This window comes from Empidonax traillii, unplaced genomic scaffold (genome assembly GCF_003031625.1).
Source record: "Empidonax traillii isolate 1590-97213 ecotype Southwest subspecies unplaced genomic scaffold, ASM303162v1 scaffold27:size3997909, whole genome shotgun sequence".
Taxonomy (NCBI): domain Eukaryota; kingdom Metazoa; phylum Chordata; class Aves; order Passeriformes; family Tyrannidae; genus Empidonax; species Empidonax traillii.
The window spans coordinates 842,282-860,882 of NW_020955220.1; the positions used below are offsets into that span (position 1 = coordinate 842,282).

The following is an 18,601-nucleotide window of genomic DNA, read 5'->3' on the forward strand; positions in this document are numbered from 1 at the left end:
CTGCAAACAGCACCAGTGCTTAGACCTGAGTGGGCACAGCCTATGAAACAGCTGCTGCCTCACCATGCACGTGACATGACTGTGCAGGAACCGAAAGGCAGCTGCTGCCTTCATTTGCATCGCAGAGGGGGAAGAAGTGGCCGGGCCACTGGCCAGCTCAGGAACAGCAGTAGCCCACTCTTCTGTGAAGGCACAAACATGGCCCATTGCAAACCTCACTGCACTGGAACAAGCCAAACAATGCTGCTCCTTTCCAGCTCCCCTCCAACAACCACCCCTGTGCTTAGATTTCTGAATGTTGTTCCATCCCAGTCCACACTTGAACAGTTGCTACCCAAACAAACCCTAACTTAAGTGAGCTGCTCATGGGCTCCTAGCATAGCTCCCCCGAATGGGGCTGCTTTCAAACCACAAAAACTCCTTAGAGCACAGGGCTCCAGCAAACATTCCCCCTCCAATTGTTGTGCATCACAAGGGAAGATCAGCCTCTTGACAGTGCAAATCAAGCTACTGAGTTCTAACAAAGCACCATGCTAAGTGCCTCACCATAGAACTGCTCCTAGTTTGTGATACAAACCTCTCCTTTACCTAGCCAGGATACCCAAACTCAGAGCCAAGTAGGGTTCATGCACCTCCTTCCCCAGGGAGGGCCAGATCCCAGACACCACTGCATTCACCCACAGCACTTTCATCCACACCCATCCAGACAGCACAGAGCACACTGGAAGCTATAGTTGTTCAGAGACCCTCGTTGGGTTCCAAAGGATGACACAAAAAGGAGCAGAGCCCACTTGAATGTGTTTACAGGATCCCAGTAAATCACATCCAGGTGTTTGCACTAGTCTGTTTTGCTGCTTCATTATGCAGGCAGCAAATGAGTCACAGATTCTACTTTTTGAATTCTTGTTTGAAAAGGGACAGGAGATCCAAGATCCCAGGAACTGCCTCCAGTGCAGCAGTGTCACAGGGTCTAGCCAGGGAGAGAGCTCTATCAGACATGCAGACAGCTTCTAACCTACTCAAACTCCCCTACCCAGCCAGGTCCCTGCAATCAGCAGGTAATATCACAGCCCCTTTGGAACTTGAAACAAAACATACATCTCTTTTGTTTCCCTTCAGTTTTATTTAGCAAAACATGACCATTTCAGCCCTGTCAAGTACACAGCCTGACCTAATGGCCAGCCTGGGGAGGCATACACTGAAAGCAGGGCTGGCTCTGCCTTTTAGCTCAATTTTTACTCTTGGCTGTGAAGGACAACACAAGCAGTTGTCAGGAGAGAAAGTGCAGGAGAAAGGTGGGCCCCAGTCCAGGCACCTTTCCTTCCCATCAAATCAGTCCACCCCACACACAGCCTAGGCTTGCTTCAAATGGCTCTGATAGGGCATCTTGGCTCATCTTGCCCCCCAAAGACTGTATCCATAGGAAAAGCAGGAGGGGAAAAAAAAAAAAAAAGGAAAAAAAAGTAACACAGTTAATAAAACAAACCCTAACTTGCACAAAATAAAAAGGGTAGAGGACAGTTGGCCTTTTATTTCCACTAACAGGCAGGTGAGGTTGAAAAAGTTTGGCCCTTTTGTGCAGTATTCATTGTAGCCTTCTGGCAGGAAAAAAAGTCCGTTCAGAAGCCTTGTGGGCCATTCTCACCTCTCCTGCCCTGCAATTCCCTGAGCCGAGTGTCAGCTCTGCTGAGTTGGGGTGACCAGAAGCAGCTGTGGTGCCCTTCAGGGGGCCGTGAAGTCCAGGGCGTGCAGTGCTGATGCCAGGGCAGCATACAGGTGGGTGGTACTGAAACGGAGGCAGTATACTGGGCTGCTGGTGGGTGAAGACAGGTGAAAGCTCTGCAAGAAACCGAGAGAATCACCTTTCAGAGAAGAGGTAAGCCTAAAGACTTCAGCCAGTGTTACAGACCCAAGGCTGAGATGCCTGAGGGAAACGTTTTCTCTGCATGTATAGGTTAGGTTCCCCACAGAAGGCTCACCCCAAGGACTGCCCAGCAGTCCCTCTCTCTTTTTGCAAAGAGACATGGGCATTGAGCTGCCAGAGAACCTCTGCTGCTGCCCAGCCTCCAGCCAGCACTCACCTGCAGGCACTGAGTCTGTCGCTTGTCCCAGAGGCGCACCACGCCATAGTAAGAAGAGCCACTGGCAATCATATGGTTCTTATCACTCCTTATGCAGTACAGGGCACTGTCATGGGGCTCTTCCCACTCCTGGACACACTTCCTGCAAAGACAACACAAACCAGAGTGGACTGAGGCTCTACTCCTCCACCCAATATGCCTGAAAGAGCTAATTGAGTTCCCAGACACTGCACAAGGAAAGCACAGGAGCCTCACAAGGGCCTCAGATGGCAGCAGGGTTGGCTCACCTAGTGCTGGTCCGTATGTCCCAGTAGCGGATGTAGGTGTCATACCCACAAGAAAGGAGAAGGGAGGGTGTTTCGTAGAAGACATCAAGGACTCCAGCTCCACGGTGGAAGTCGGTCCCTAAACAGGTCAACAGCTGACCACTGCAATGAAACACAACAGGGAGAGTCATTCAGAGCAAAAAGCCCTTCCAATTCAGCTGGCCAGAGCAGAGACAGTATCAAAGAAGTCTTCTAGATTTCATTTCTGTGATTCAACAGAATACAAATGCCTGCACAGTTTTCCTCTCCTACCACCAGCTTCTGCTACTGGTTGGGCCACTAACTGGCATAAAGGGTGACCAGTTGGAGTCGCAGCTCTAAGAGAAAGAGGCAAGGAACGGGGACAGCTGACCCCCAGCAGAATGGGATCATTTTCCTTGGGAGAAGTGACCAGTATTCTGAATTATGGGGCTCCATTTCTATAGAAGACAGTTCTCAGCTTAGTTAAACCACAGATAATCTGCAGAAGCCACTTACCTGGTCAATCCCATCCCATATTCTATCCTTCAAAATACTGCCCACTGGGGTATTTCCCTGCATCTTAGACACACAGCTCAGATCCACAGGCAAATCAGACTCTCCCGACCCAGTCTGCCATAGCTGCTCTCATCAACCCCCTCTAGTTACACTGCATTCTGCAAACATAATATCTGGGGCTGAATGCAACAGGTGAAGAGCAGCCACCCCAAGGTGGCTCTGGAGATGACCTTCCAAAGGCTAGATGTTTGGGGTTTTATGACCCTTTCGTCCTTCCAAAATTCCTTGCTTGCAGTGAAAGAGCAAAAGCAAGATCTCCATGAAGCTCTGTGCTGGATGCTTTGTGGGGGTATCGCTCTGTTGCTTGTTCATGTGCAGAACCAGCAGCTCACCATGTGGATGGTGCCTGGTGAGGGCCCACCCTGCCAGACCACAAGAAAAACCTTGAGCCCATTTCCAGTGTCAGTGCACCTGCCCCAGCAGCCAGCAACACCCAGCCATGATAGACTCTTGGGAATGGAGCGGACAATCTACCCAGCTGCTTGAAATGGCTACCTATTGCAAGCCCTCCTTTTCTTCCTTCTCCTCCTCCTCACACCCTCTACATCAAAAATGCTGGACACAATAAAACTTGAAGCACCTGCTTTTCAAACCCTGCCGCACGGCCACCCCTCTCCAACAGGCTCTTGGTTCTCAGGACAATGAAGCAATCCTGAAAGCCGACGGCACGGATCCCGCAGTGGGGTCACTCCCAGCATCTCCCTCCATTATTTTGTTACTTTCTGCTCCTTGATCCAGCATCACACAGTTCTGAGGCACATCGCCAAATGCCTTAATTCTGTCTGTAATCTGGGCTAAAGCCCTCGTCGGGGGATAAAGACCACACAAAAGGAGAAATAGAGTCCTGGGAGATGTTAAAACAAGTAAACACCTTTGTGTCAGGAGAGAGAAATCGCTGATAAAGCAGATTAGCGCCTCGAGCCCTGGTGTCCCCAGATCAGAAGGCGAGCCCTGGCCGATCTTTGCAGCCAGCACGCTTCTATGATCACAGAGCTGGCGGCATGCTGGGGCCAGCCTGTTTCCCCACAGTCACTCTCCAAAGAGCAGATTATGTAGAATAACAATTTCTTTGTGGCTGTGTAATTCCCTCCGTGACCGTGGCTGTGGGCAGCTACATTGGCCCTTGATGCCAGGGCCCTAGCAACCATTTAGAGAGCCAACCAGCCCTAGCAATGGCCCCCCCATGAAACCTCTCGGACAAGCTTTAACATCAAGTGCATGAATTAATCCCCCCCAACACGAATCCAGGGGTGCTGGCTTATTGGACTTTGTGTTTCTCCAGGCAAGGGATCGAGGGGATTCCAGGCTTCAGCCCTTTGCAACCTTCTCACAATACATTAACCCTTGGAAGGTTCCTTGCAAACCAACCCAGCACCAACTCTGCACCTGTCTGTGGGTTAAGAGGTTGAAGCACTCACAGTCTCAGCGCCATGAGCAAGAGCTGTGGGGCTTGGTTGGCACAGATAGGTCCTCATATCCACCATGAAGTGAGACATGTATGGGTATCTCTGAGCTCTGGCACTCTCCTGTCCCTCCAAGCACACAGATCCCCTCCACCTGCCGCTCTGCAAAGCCAGCAGGACAGATGGACATGCATACAGCCCTTCTCAAGTCTTCTGCAAAACCTTCTTCATCCTGTGAGTTATATGTGTGGCCCAGAGCTGCAAGACAATGCAACAGAGTTATGAGGAGGAGTCAGCTGTTCTCCCAGACAAGAATCCTTGGACTACCTATAAGTAGCATAAGGGGCCAGACTGCTCAACTGGCAGAGTCCTCTGCCAGTTGCTCATGCAGGAGCAAAGAGTTATTCACAGCAGATGAGCTACCCCAGCAAACCCTAGGCAGCACCAGCAGCTTGGACCCCTCTCTCCCCACTTTGGCATTCTGCTGCTTTTTCGGGCTTTGCAGGGTAGCCCCTGGTCTGGTGTTCCGAGCATGTGGCACTTCAGGAGAGGAAATCAGGACAGGCAGCTGCAGGTGGGCCACACAGCCCATCAACATCTGGTGAACATCCTGCTAGCTGACATCTGCCTCTGTTAGTTCCTTTCCACTATTTTCCCTTCTAATACAACTTTAATATGTAAAGGACTAAGTGAGCTCAGGGAGTGTGCTAAGGAAAAGTAGCAGGATATAAAAGCATGTTCAGGGATATTTTACTCACTAGGACCAGCCCTCTTCCTCTTCTCTTGAAATGGGTCACAGCAGACCTCCTCACAACTCCCACCTCTAAATAAGCACTCATCACACTCAGGGCACACCTGGCCACACTAAAGCAAGTTTTCCATCCCTCAGATCTGATTTCAGTCTGCAGCACTGCAAGATAGTAGCAATTTTTAATGGAGGCCCGGTGATGTCTCTAAGTGAAAAATTTCAGCATCACAGGGACAGGAGAAACCAGAGAGTCTGGATTCCTGCTTTCAGAACTTCCTGTGCAGCACTAAACAGCATCCAGGTGCCTCACTCCAAGTGATCCTCCATGTCTCCACACCTCACATTTAGCGGTACCCTAAGCATCCCAGCAGAATTACACCAGTTTTCCTACCTCCACTGCACTTCTCTTTCCATCCCAGGCAACAAAAATTAAAGAAAAGGGGAAAAAAAAAAAAAAAAGGGGAGGAAAAAATGGATTAGCTCTTCTATGTAGGCAGGGAAGGAGCACAGATACTTGCATGTTACTGCAGCAAAGTAAACCTTGCATTGCTGGTTTGTTGATTTGTTCACTTCTCCTGCCCCAAGAACAGGTCACCCAAACCAGCTCTCAGCTGGGAAGTGCAGCCCTTGGATACAGCAGCAGCCCTCGGCAGTTCACAGAAACAAGGTATAATGGCTACAGGGAAGCACTTACCATCTGACACCAGGGGAAAACCCTGCAGTGCCATACAGGGCATACAAACCAAAACACTCAAGTGTTCTAGCATGGACACACTTAAGGTGATAAAGAAGCAGAACGTGATTAGTATTTCCCCCTTTTTTCAGCAGCTTAAGGTGTCTCTGGACCAGCTCCCACCACATCAGACCAGCTCTATGTGCCAGCAGCATGCACAGCCATGCTGAGCCCATGCTGAGAAGGTAACTCTTTGCCACCACGACTCTTCCAGTCTTGGGATCACAAGTTAGTGCCCATAAATTGTCCAGTCTTTGTTATCCCAAATACTCCCTGCCCTCAAACCCCAGATCCCAATGTTTTTCACTTCCTAGGGAGCAAAATCCACAGCTAATCCTTAATAACACATAAAGGATCAAGATAACCCATGAATGGGCAACAGAAAAGCAGCAGCTACATCAGCACATCACCAGTGGTTTCTAACAGCCTAAATGGACAGAAGATACCTACTCCATGAGGGACAGAAAGAGATGCCACCACTATCTTGAACCTTGTTTATCAGCTCACAGAGATCAACAGCATTGGCCAAACACAGCAGGGAACAGCCTTCTCCTTTCCTTTGTGGTCCCTTTTTCTTCCAAACACCTTTCAAAACCCAGGTGGCTGATCCTCAGCCCTTCAGAGGCCCCCTCCTTGTTAGGGGACATGAAGATTAGTCAGGAAGCACCTGTGAAGACCAAGCATTGAATGTTCACAGCACCTCCCCACCATGCCATGGCCTATCAGCAGCAGCAAGTAGAGGCTGTTTCTCTCTCAGGCCCTTTCCAGGCAAGCCAGGTAGTTGCCCGTGTGTACGGTGGGAGCTTTGCTTGTTTTCTGTCCTGAACAACCTTGGCCAGACAGTGCTCAGGTTCAGTCCCAGTGCTGGGTGGCACCAACAGAAACACCTCTGCACCAGTGGAGCTCTGTGAGGCAGAATCACAAATGTGACAGTGCAGGTTTCCTGGAGAGACCAGTCTAGAGCCAGAGCTCTCTGTTTCAGCACTTTAACCACAAACCACCTGGGCCAATGCAGTGCCTAAAGTAGGCCTCCAGCACTGAGGAGTCTCACAGATATTCCTAATTCTTCCTACTTCCTGTTAAGCATCTATACACACCAAAATAATATTGGCAGTACTCTGGTACCAGCTCACAAGGATCAGAGCCAGAGGAAATCCAGTGGCCCATTTTGTCCCTAGCACAGGAAAGCTGTTGGTACCAGGCTCTGGACTCCTTGCTGATAGACTAAAACGTTAAAACAAAGTCCGTGTGCCTGGGAAATGTATCAAACTGAAGAGTCCAAAAATGAAAGCCATTTGGTTCAGACACTATAGAGAATCCTTTGATTTATCTCCATCAATTTCCATGTTCTTCAGAAAACAAGACTTAATGAAATTACTTTTAAAAAAAAGCTATTTTTTTCAGGATTTCCACATTTCATTCTTTCCTTTCCATGCTGGAAATCTAGATGTGAGCATTGCTATCCTGATACCTCCAGAAGACAGAAGCCTTCTAAAATCTGGAAGCAAGGTGAACTACTAAGGAAGGGAAGATGCAAGCTGGTTTCTTTAAGTTCTTCTTCTTCTTTTTAAAAACAGCTTAAAGTTCTATTCCTTCTCAGTTGACTGGTATGGAGACAAAATAGGATCAGTCATGGCAGTGCCCAGATGGTTAGTTTCCAGATAATCCTGGAATGTTGCTGTCACAAAGTTAGAAGTCACATACAGCCTCCCAAGCCACTATGATCATTTGTGTGACTGTAAAAGCTCAGGATTTTCCTGATGGTTGGGAGTCCAAACAAAGTCTGCACCTGCCTCCCTGTACCCTGCCCATTTGCTGCAGTTCTTGCCCAGCTCTACCCAATACACAAGAACTACACTCCAAAAGCTCAGATGAAACAATAAACACTTCTCTCCCTACCCTCCCTTTCTGGTGACCCCGATTCACTAGAATTGATATTATACAAATATGCAAATTATAGGAAGCTGCTGAATTCAGAACATCTGCTGAAAACAGATGTGCAAAATTGAGGACATGGTCATTTGCTCTGGAAACCTCGTCTGTGAACCGTGATCATCCATCAAAAAGGGTAATCCATTGCACATTAAGCAGATGACTATTCAGAAACCAAACAGAGCTCTAAACCAATATTTTAGCCCCAATAACTACTTGTTATAAGACAGGTGGGAAGCATATACTTTCAAAAAAAAATGTGTAAAAAGTTCAAAACACTGGGATATTTGATCTGAGTATCCAACAGAGAAAAGAAAACAAATCAAATCCATTTAAAAACAACTATCTGGGGTACAGCATTTGCACAATTTCTGTCAACCAATCTGGAGAGCACACCAAAACCAAAGAGAGGAGCTGAGCTGTCATCTCTTCCAGATGCTAAGCAACAGCAGCTGAGGCAGTGACAGGACGCAGCAACTTATGCTAAGAAGAGAAAGGCATGATCAAACAACATCTGTAATGTACAGAAGAGGAAGCACAGATCCTTGGCAAAGTTATTCTTCATAGAGTTATCCTACCCCTGCATTTAGACGGCTACTAATTCCTGCAGGGAGGTGTGGGAGTGGCTTGGAGAATTTTGAGGGAGCACCTCAAAAACGGCTCAGAGATGCTGTTATAAGTGATTTTCAGGAGAAATGCCTCTCTTTATTTCTTCAATGCAACTGGAGGGACTCGAGGCAATAGGGGGTAATGACACCAACGACGGTCTGAGACTGTGTTGGGGGAGAGACAGAAGAGGGAGTTTTGCCTTCTTTTCTTCTGCTTTCTCTGAATTGGCCCACACACGTTTTAAATGGTCCAATAAAAAGATACAATTTCTTTACCTTTCCAACTCTGGGACCCTGTGAGTTTTTGTTGTTCGGGTTCCCGTAAGGTTAAGTTCAGAGGATAAACTGACACGCTGGGCTATGGGAAAAAGCCAGTTTCTTCAAATAAAGCCACAACGGTGCAAAAGAGACCCTGCTGGGGCTTTTATTTGGGAAAACAAACAGAAATGGCACCAAGCCCTTCTGCTTTACGAACCAATTTAACTATAAAACCAATGTTCTCCCTCTCGGGGGTGAGGAGGGGAGAGAGACAGGACATGACAATAGTCCAAAACCTTGGGCGGGAAAAAAAAAGAAGATAGGACAAAAAAGGTTGTCTATCCCCTTTTTTTTCTTGTCCATGGCTCCTTTTCTTAGCACACGTGTGTTCTTGTAAAAACGATTAGATTGCAATTTGTATAACATGGTGACCCCCAAATTCAGACATTTAACCCCTTTTCTCTGCAAAGAATGTCAAGAATGTCTTCTCTGTCTTTCTTTCCAACGGGAGGAGTAGGGGGGAATTCTCTCAAACTGTGATTTCTTGGAGGAAGAGAAAAAGAGGGAGGCGAGGAAAAGAAGCAGGGAATTCTCAAAGCCTCTCGCCTTTCGCCCCACTTGTGTGGGAACAGGCGGCTGTATTGCTCCCTTTCTGGACAGAACTCTGCAGGTCTCCTTTAGTGGGGAGACAAAAAAAATGGAGAGTCCAAATCAAAACAAAGCCATCTGTTTAAATGAGCTACCACTAGCCAGTGGCAGAGGGGGTTCCTCATTCACTCCTTCCCATTCTTCTCTCTTGCCTCTGTTGATTCTCTCTCAACCCAGGAAAAAATAAAGATTACTTTTGCTTTGGCTCAGAGGGATGAAACTGATTGATGCGCTTGGAGTGTCCAGCCCCCACCCACGCTCTCTGATTGTTCAGGGACTTGTAAAGTTGTCATAAATACACCTCAACAAGAGTGCAAAGGCCACAGCATGCCCTGGACATGCACACATCCAAAGGGCAGGAGCTGGCCCCGTGCTTCTCTGTAGTGAAACAGGGCCAAGACTGCCATGGGGAGGTATGGTAAACACCTGCGTGTTCTTCCTCTTACAATGGTCTTACATTTACGTTAAGAAGCATCAGAGCCCTCTTAACAAAAGGAAAGCAGAAAATGCCCAGTTTATGTGAGCGAGTTCAGAAACACAGTGTCATAAAACAAACTCTAAACAGAAATCAGTAAAGAACCACAAGCCCCCAACAGGTTTTGAGAACATATGCATACCATGGGAATATGTAGCACAGACAAGACTGAGCTCTGAACACAGCATCTTCTAAAAGGGACAGTCATCCAAGAGACCACCACTTAAGAGGCTCCCTGCAGCAGCAAGCTTTCTCCAGAACTGGCTCAGGCCATAGGCATGGTGTCCTGCCTCAAGGTCTCAGAGAGCAAGTGAATCAAAACCTGCATTTCAAAACTGCAGAACTGGGGTAGAAATTTCCTTCTGCCTTATCAAATGATTAATTTATTCCCAAAGACAGGAGACTTGTTTGCATTAGTCTTGCTGCTCAAGTCACGAGTGAGATCGCCAGTTTGAAGATGGACCTGTTTTTCCCTTTCCACAGATCTACATCCAAACTCTTCATTCTGTCTACCTCACATCAGTGAGAATGGTTCCCACGGACCAGTTTAGAAATCCAAAGACAGTTGTTGTTCCTGATTTAATATGAACAGGCCAAGAAAGGGTTTGCCTGAAGACAAAAATTCCCTTATGACAGTCTGTCACTTCACTAACCCTTTTTCCTTTGAATTTCAGGAAGAAAGACATATAAGTGGTAATACCACTTACATGATGCTTTAAAATGAGTAACCAAGGAAATCTGTGGATAGGTTGGGGAAACAGCACAAAAAAGAAGGAAGAGAACCTCAAGGAAAAGTGAGTGAGCAGCCACTTGAGGAAGGGCAACCACCTGTGGATCATCCTACTGCAGCAAATGGAAGCAGTAGAAGGCACACATTTGCACTCACCTGATATAAGCACATCCCAGAAAGCCATTTAGCTCACTGTTGGACATTTGGATTGGTTGTTGTGATTTAAAACTGTGTTCAGCCAAGACAGAGATGCTGAGAAAGAAACTCAAGCCTGAAAGGAGTAGGGAGCCTCTTTCCCACAAAACCTAGAGGAGTTCCCTTGGCAAAAAAAGGATGACTGGCATACGAATCTATAGAAAAGCAGGGCAGGAGAGAGTATTCCACATCTACAGCATGCTATTATTAATCTTCTGCTCCCCAAATCCTGTAAAACTGTTATCAGAACCAGGATAATATTTGCTATTGCTTGTCTCTCCTGTTATCAGACATATGCGACCACTTCTCTGTGACTGGATAAATCCATTTTAAATGCCTGGGTGAAACAGAACTCCCCACACTTCTTGGAGTCAGTTACCTTTCCTTTCAATCTAGCAGCTCCAGTTCTGAACCCATTTTCTCCCTTCACCCAGCAGTTCCTTTTGTTATGTAGAGGATCTCAATCCTGTATAAACCTGGGAGTTCAAGGCTGTGGAGAGAATGCTCTTCTACAGAATTTATTTTAGAACATAATGCTAAGAAGTCTGCTTGTGCATCTTGGGCCAAGCTTCTAGATTAAAAGCTTTTATTGAAAACATTTAGCAAGGTTTATAACCAAGACCCATACCTGCAGATTCTCATTTCACTCATCTACTTCCACTTAATCAAAAAATCTCAGCATGACAGAACATACAGTCAAGAAAGACAAGATTCTACATGAAAGCATCAGTAGTGATCAGCTGACCAGGGTGTTCAGTGCTATATACTGCCACTGTCAAATTACACTTGTTGTTTCAGAACAGTACAGGGAGCCCAAGTTTTCAACCTCTCCCTTCTTGTTGAAAATTGCTCACGTTAACTCAGTGGGCTCTGAAGAGTCCCCAGAATGGATGCAGATCAACATACACTGGAATTTGAAAGACAGCAACCGATTCTTGCCCCCCACACCATGGCATAGACAGATGTGACCCAGCAAGAAACCCATGGAAGCACATGCTAGAGATCAAGCAGTAGCATGTTTGCAAACTTCAGCCAGCTGCCTATGATGGTAACGCTCCTGCTGGCTCTTGGAAAGAAGGAGCACAGTGCAATAGCACTGCAGGCAAACAGGTTACTAACACGCTCAGCAGCTTCCTGGCTACTCTGAGACTCTTTCCCAACCCTCTGCTGAGGGCACCAGCCATACACCTGAATCGCCCTTCTCATCCACTCCCAATCCACTCTCATGAATCCTTTACCTCCCACCTCCCCAAAACTCACAGACATCAAAGCACCTGCTTTGAACACCTGAAAAGCAGAGGGCCTGACGGTCAAGAAATGCAACTCTGTATCTTCCCCTTCCACACACTCTCTATTTTTTTTTTTTCCACCATCTCTTTGAAAAAGGTGGCAGAGATAAATGGAGAACAAAGAAACAAGAAAAAGACACAGCTTTGGCCCACACCCTGCCTATTACTTAAGGGGGAAGGAACTCTTCCGAAAGAGGAGAAAAAAAATGTGCTCAGACACAATGGCTCAAAAGGCCAGGCAGCAAACCGGGCCACTTTGTACTGCTAACAAGGGAAACCTAATTACAGGAAGAGGGCAAAGAGGGACAGATAAAAGGGATACAAAATTTCAACATCTGTTGCCATAAAGGGATAAGAAGTGGGGAAACGCAAAGTGTCAGTTTGGTGTCAGTGACGGCATAAAGCCACTTTCAAAGGGCTCAGGAGAGGGAGAAAAACTGAACAAGAAATTAGAGGGTTCTTAAAAAAAAAAAAAAAAAAGAAGCAAAAACCACTCTGCCAAAAATGCTTTCAAAAGGGGGGAGGAGTTGGACAAAGACTGGATATTTAAAAGGTAGAGGATCTGGGTGGCTTGCAGGGCACAGCTAACTTTGGTTCAGTTTTCACAACAGCTCTCATGCTCTGCATCTGTCATGTTGTGTTGCAGGAAAGAACACTGTAGGATTTGTGCATTCACAGTGTTTGGAGCATGAGGACTACAACGTCAGACAGATCACTGGTCCACTTCAAACATTAGGCTTGACAGAATAGCTCCAAGAGATGCTGCAGAGACCTCTGGAGTATCCTACCTTATGGAGAAGGATCCTTGAGACAGGGGCATTTGTCACCTAATGACATGCAGACCACCCCAGTAAGATGGGAAGCAACAGTTCTCCACAGGCAAACAACAAATGCTGGCCTTGGAGCTGTCCCCAGTGGTGCATCACTCTCCTCTTCCAAGGAGTTTAAACTCCCAAAGGCGATAGAAAGAGAAAGAAATAAGAGGAAGATCTGAATAAAGTTTCCTTTTCTCTTGCATGCCATAAAGTGGCTATTCTGCTGAGCCACACACTCACACTGGCAAATGAGACAGGAAAGTCAGAATAGAGAAAGGCAAAAGGGAGCAAAGAAAGGTACCTGACCTGTAACAGGGGCAGCTGCCATCATATCCCTCACTGACAGACAGGCAAGGGGACTTGCAAGAGGCCAAGGAGTCAGCAAGGCCTGATACTTCATGCAAGGACACAGATTAGTATCCAGTGGCCCACACTGCTCATCGCTCTCCTTTTCCGTGCAAGCCTCTAATCAGTGAAGTTACTCACAGCTGCCTTCCACACACAAACCTTGATCCTGAGTGGGAATCAGTGCACAGCAACTTCCCCACATCTAGAAGCAATCAGATGGCACAACGTAGCATCTGTGGGATGAGAGATGTCCTCCAGAGGTGTGCCTAGCCAGCTTCAAAAGCATAAGAAAAAAACCCTAAATCCTCCTTCATTACAGGAGAAAGGGCCAGGTGTAGCAGCATCTGGAATTCCAGCCATCAGAGACACTGTCTTGGCATTACGCAGTCATTCCCCTGCTTTAGACTCCCCTTGACAATTGCTTGTTGCTGCCTGTTGTGGCTTTGATCCAACGACATCATCTCAGCAGAGTCAGAAATGAAAGACAGTTGTGGGGGTGGGATGCAGCAAGAGGCATTTCCTTTCCCCGCTAAAAATTTCCTCTATGCCAAACCCAACCAAGCCCTTTTCAAAGCACAGGACATATTTACAGGTGAAGATATTATCCCCTTCCTATTGGAGGGATGAGAATGGCTGCCCCAGGGTCAGGGAACAGCGAAGGTCATAAAAACGAAACATACCATGACCAACAGCTACAAACACCAGCCAAGGACTTATCTGGCCTGGAACTAAGATGATCAGTACACAAAAGGTTATTTAAGCCTTAAATCCTTTTGTAACATGTTCCAGCTCTCAGCTGTTGGGGAAAAAAGACCACCTATCTCAAGAGAAGAGAATGGCACAGAAACTGTTGCACTGTTACTTACACACTTCCTGATGCAGAGAAAACCCAGCTAACTGAACTGATTGTGGACAGCACTAAACATCTCAGTGGGGCTAATGATCCTGTGGTTTTAAAGAACACATCTTAAGCATCATTCTACCTTGCATATTTTTTTTTGACAGAAGTTACCCACATTCTGCACTTAAAGATTGTGTTCTTGCCATGTTCCTCCTCTGTGGGTCAACCTCTGGACCTTTGTGACTGCAAGGAAGGGGTAAGCAGCAAACTCAGAGGGCTTGGCTCTGTCTACCAGATGTTATTAGGACACACAGGGCACAGGAGGAGTTTTTAAGTCCTGGGTGGCTCTAAGATTTCAAGTTTTCATGCCACGTTCTTGCCTCTGGAGTCTGACCACGGAGATAACATGCAAAAGCCTAAAGGGAAAAGAGAGAGCATTCCCTACAAGATTGCTTCTAGCAGCAACTAGAGCCTTTGAAGATGGATCAAAAGCTCGTCTAGGAAGAAGAACAGTTAATGGAGAGGGGAGACCTGGAAGGATAGTTCTGTACTCCCTCACTATGAATGATCATATCAAGTTTCATGTGATAGTTTCCCAGTCATGCTCCCTATTCAGTCTCCTGCCCTGCACACACTGATGAGTCTACAAGCTCACAGAGGTCCCTGGAGAGGAAAAGACCCAGTGGCATGGTGCATTCCAGCTGTGACAGGTGAAGAGGGAAAAATAAGTTTGACACTCCAGCCATTGCAACAGAGGCCCAGTGGCCTAGGTTGCCTTGGCTTTTTTATTTGCCTGTCACTCAGGCTTTTACGTTATTGAAAGATCAAACTCCGTTGTGCTTGTTCATTACCTTAATCCTATTTTCTACACAGCTTTATTATCTCTTCAGGCTTCCTTGGGAATGGCTGTCAGAAAGGCTGGGGCAGGGGGGAGAGGGTTGCCCATCTCCTCACAGCTGGCAGATGCCTCTATTCAAGAACAGCCAGAAGACTTGACGGGCAGGGGTATCACAGCACAGGTTCCATCCTTCTGGTGTACTCCAAAGGCACTGTTGGACTGGGTCACTAAGAAACACGCACCATAGCTAAACGCACTGGTGCCCTCTTTCCTCCTCTATCTTATCCTTTGCACAATGCAAAGTAATTTTGTTACTTCAGAGAAAAAACAAGTGGCTTAAATTTGTATTTGATACAGTTGACTTAGACAATCTAATCTATTTAAACTATAGATTAGAAGGCATTTGGTCTCAGACCTGCCCTGAGACCTACACCAGCCCTCCTCTACCTCCTTTCCCCAAATACAGCTCTGCTGACACCCCTCAGGCCCTTTCTGACATTGCTCACCTCAATCCTGACGGCACTCCTTTGGATAATCTGTGCTGTGCCACTCCTACCCAGAGCATACCAGTCCTGGAAAGCTGAGCTGCTGTTCCAATAATCCTGCCAAATATTTGCTACCTGTCCATCACCACACAAAGACCCCCAGGCTGAGAGTTTCAAATTTGTCGGTAGTTGAGTCTCACGTCAAGATTTGAGATCAACATTTCCCCAGTTGCTAAGGTCAGCACCTTCCCCGAAAAGGAACTACTCAAAGGCCCCAAATCCACAGCAATTAACCTCCTCAGTGCTTATTACGACACAGAGAAGACAACATGCCTAAGTCACTTCCACAGATAACCTTCCCACACCTCTCTGAGCTACCAGAATTGCCAGCCAAGACAAGATGACCTGCAGAGTAGAGCCTGTGTTTTTTACCTCTGGCTTCTGAGCACCACAGAGAACTGGGTAATGGGAGAATAGATAACACCTTCCTCACCCCTCTGGCTCAGGCTGAGGCATCAGAGACAGATGGGAAGGAAGGTGTAATGGGTATATTCTGATTGGACATGGGTAATGGAAAGAAACCAGGATGGCTGTGCCATCAACTGGAAAAGCCGAGTAGAAAAGCCAAGTTGCTCCCTATTGAACCAGAACCACACTGCACAATACACCTTCCCATACCAGTTTGTTCTGTACCCCGCTCTGTCACAAATCTTGTGTTTAAACATCCCTTGCTTACAGGAACTAAAGGAATGATTTTACAGCATTTCCAATATTGCATTTCGCATTGTGATTCACTTTTCTCACCAAGTCCCTTTCTGTAACCTGGAAGCTCACTCACCTCTCAAGGTCCCAGATTCTCAGAGGTGAGGTGTGTCCACAGCAGGCTGTCCCCGTCACAAATGAGCTGTTTAAAAAAAAACAAGCAAACAAAAACCACTTACTAATCCTCATGTTCTGAAGAAACAGTGCATGAGCAAGACAAAAAACAGTTTACAAGACAGACTTCCAATTCTGCTTCAAGACTATCTCAGTGTGTTCCACAACATTTCACAAGGGACAGGCAGCAGCAAAGAGCTGTTAGTAGCTGAGTTCTCAGATGCAGCAGGTCACAACTGCAGAGAATTTGCAGGACACAAAGACATATTTGTTGGAAAACCTGACAGTAAGAGCCATAAATTGCAATGACGTCTTCAAACAAGTCAGTACAGTACTCAGCATGTTTCATACACTATCAGTGCTGTAAGCTGCAAAGACCCCATGGAAAATTCCCTGTTACTTCCTACTTCACATCTCTCTTCTGTTTATTGGAAACTTCTGAGCACAATCATGAATTGGCTGTAGCATTACAGGCCTAGAGAATCACAGAATAGAGGTCTCCTGTCCAGCCTCTGCTCAAAGCAGGGCCAATTTCAAAGCTGGATCAGGTTGCCCTCCCCAGTGCTCAAGCACTTTCTCTTAGAGGCGGCACAGCTCTCCTACAGCAATATTTGGCTCAGCTCACACTCTCCAGCAGTGTCCGTTCCAAAGTCCTCTGGGCGATGTTATGTCCCTGCTGCGTATGCTGGCTCCAGAGGTCACCTAACAGCCACTGGCTTCAGACTAGTTCAAAAGACAGGAGCACATCCTTAAAATTAGGCATCAGGAATGTGGGTGCTGTGGCTTTCCAAACCACACGGCTTGTTTTGCGCCAACCTCCTATCCTCAGTCCAAAAGAGAAAGCAGCTCTTACAAGGATTTCGAAGTAAGCTATAAATGACCTCTCACAAAGCCACATTTATTGCAGCATCCAAGAATAAACTGCCAAAACTATGTTTAAGTCAATATAACAAGGATAGCACAAATGCAGGAATGGAACCTGCTTTAAATAAAAGCCTTCTCCATGCTTTGCCTAAACATCTTTTGCTCTATGACATAGGGCTGGCAGCTGAAAGATGAAAGCAAAACAAGAAAACAGTGTCACGTCTGTAAAAATAGCAGTTAGAGCAGTTTTGAAACATTTCTTTGATAATCTACGGCATTCCTTTGGAAGTCAAGGTGTCTCCAAGCCTCTACTGCACCAGGAATGGATTCTTGCAGCACCTTTGACTTCTGTGAGTCAGTGAGAAGCATCCAGTGAGAACCACTACTGCTGGTGTAACAAGGCACTCAGCAGCCAAGGGGTAAACACGGGCTCAACTCTGTCAAAGCCAGAGAAGGGCCACTTGGAAACAAGGCCAAAACTCAGAACTCCTTCTACTCCTATCTCTGTGTTTTAGCTGAGCAATTAGTTCCTCCAAATCATAAGGCCAAAGCAGCACTGCCAAAACACTCTGCAGAAGAGGCAAGCAGATAACTTCAAACCATTTCAAAGAGTTACAGGAACCTAGGAAGGGCTTCAGCTACCACAACTTGCTTTTGTGCTGGCTCTATAGTTCCTACCCAAACTCACATACCTGGAGGTGTCCACAAGTCCTGTGACCCTTAGCTGCCCTTTGGGGCTAGGAAAGTCCCACAGCACCAGAGCTGCTTCAAAGTGTCTCCAACCATGCTGTCTTACATGCAAAATCCCAGGTTCATTGGCAGTGCACATGCAATCGGCCAATGCACCTGTAGCACTGAGCTCTCCCTGCTCACCGATGCTGCAGGGTGCACATATTATTCTTCTCCACAGAAGTCCCTGACCAAAGTCTGAATCCAAGGAAAAGCCAATTCCTGTTGTTGTGCAACAGCCACTAGGATAAATTAAGAAAGCGTGCAGCATTTCATCTTTGGAAATAGGGTTTCTCCCCAGCGCCTGCCTTCTCTACACCATAGTGCAGGACAAGAGGGAACACTTCCTTTTTTGCCAATATCTCCTATCTCAGAGGAAAACAAGCAAAAGACACCCACTTTGACAGCTCATCAGTCAAACCCCATGTCTGGAAAGCAGCTCTTTGGTCAGGGAGTCCCTCAGTAAAAAGCTAGGTGTTGGCTTCTGTCCCCCCTCCCCAAACATAATCCATTAATAACTACTAAAGCAAATTACCGTGGTTAGAAACATAATAGCAGTCAGGGAGTCAGTCAAGCAGGCAATTGGGTGCTTAAGATTTTTTTTCTGGGGGACAAACTTACTCTGTACCAGAAGTGAACACCCTCATGTGGGAGACAGGCCCCTTTGTGCAGAAGGTATGCACAAGGCTTTGATGGTTGCCACAGGTCTAAATTAGCATGGAGGCACACCAACAGGGAGAAAAAGGTGGGAGGAACAGCAAGGTCTAATCCCCGCTCATGCTGTCAGTTCTGGACTTCAGCTTTCCCTCCTCGGTCCTTACCCCCCACCCCTCAAAAAGAAA

The 18,601-nt window shown here is 46.8% G+C and overlaps 1 protein-coding gene across 2 annotated transcripts in view; it reads right to left on the minus strand.

Annotated features, from left to right (window-relative positions):
* Nucleotides 1-1,103: 1,103 nt before the first annotated feature.
* The window catches only part of FBXW4 (F-box and WD repeat domain containing 4), a 60,089-nt gene continuing 42,591 nt past the window's right edge, over nucleotides 1,104-18,601 (minus strand). Inside the window, exons 6-9 of one of the 2 annotated variants that reach the window (XM_027907969.1) lie at nucleotides 16,129-16,194; nucleotides 2,369-2,509; nucleotides 2,082-2,223; nucleotides 1,104-1,839 (exon numbers count right to left, since the gene is read on the minus strand). In XM_027907969.1, coding sequence (XP_027763770.1) covers nucleotides 1,723-1,839; nucleotides 2,082-2,223; nucleotides 2,369-2,509; nucleotides 16,129-16,194 — 466 coding nt within the window. In that variant the 3' untranslated portion in view covers nucleotides 1,104-1,722. The remainder of the gene's footprint in view (nucleotides 1,840-2,081; nucleotides 2,224-2,368; nucleotides 2,510-16,128; nucleotides 16,195-18,601) is intronic. The other variant, XM_027907979.1, reaches the window with a different exon arrangement.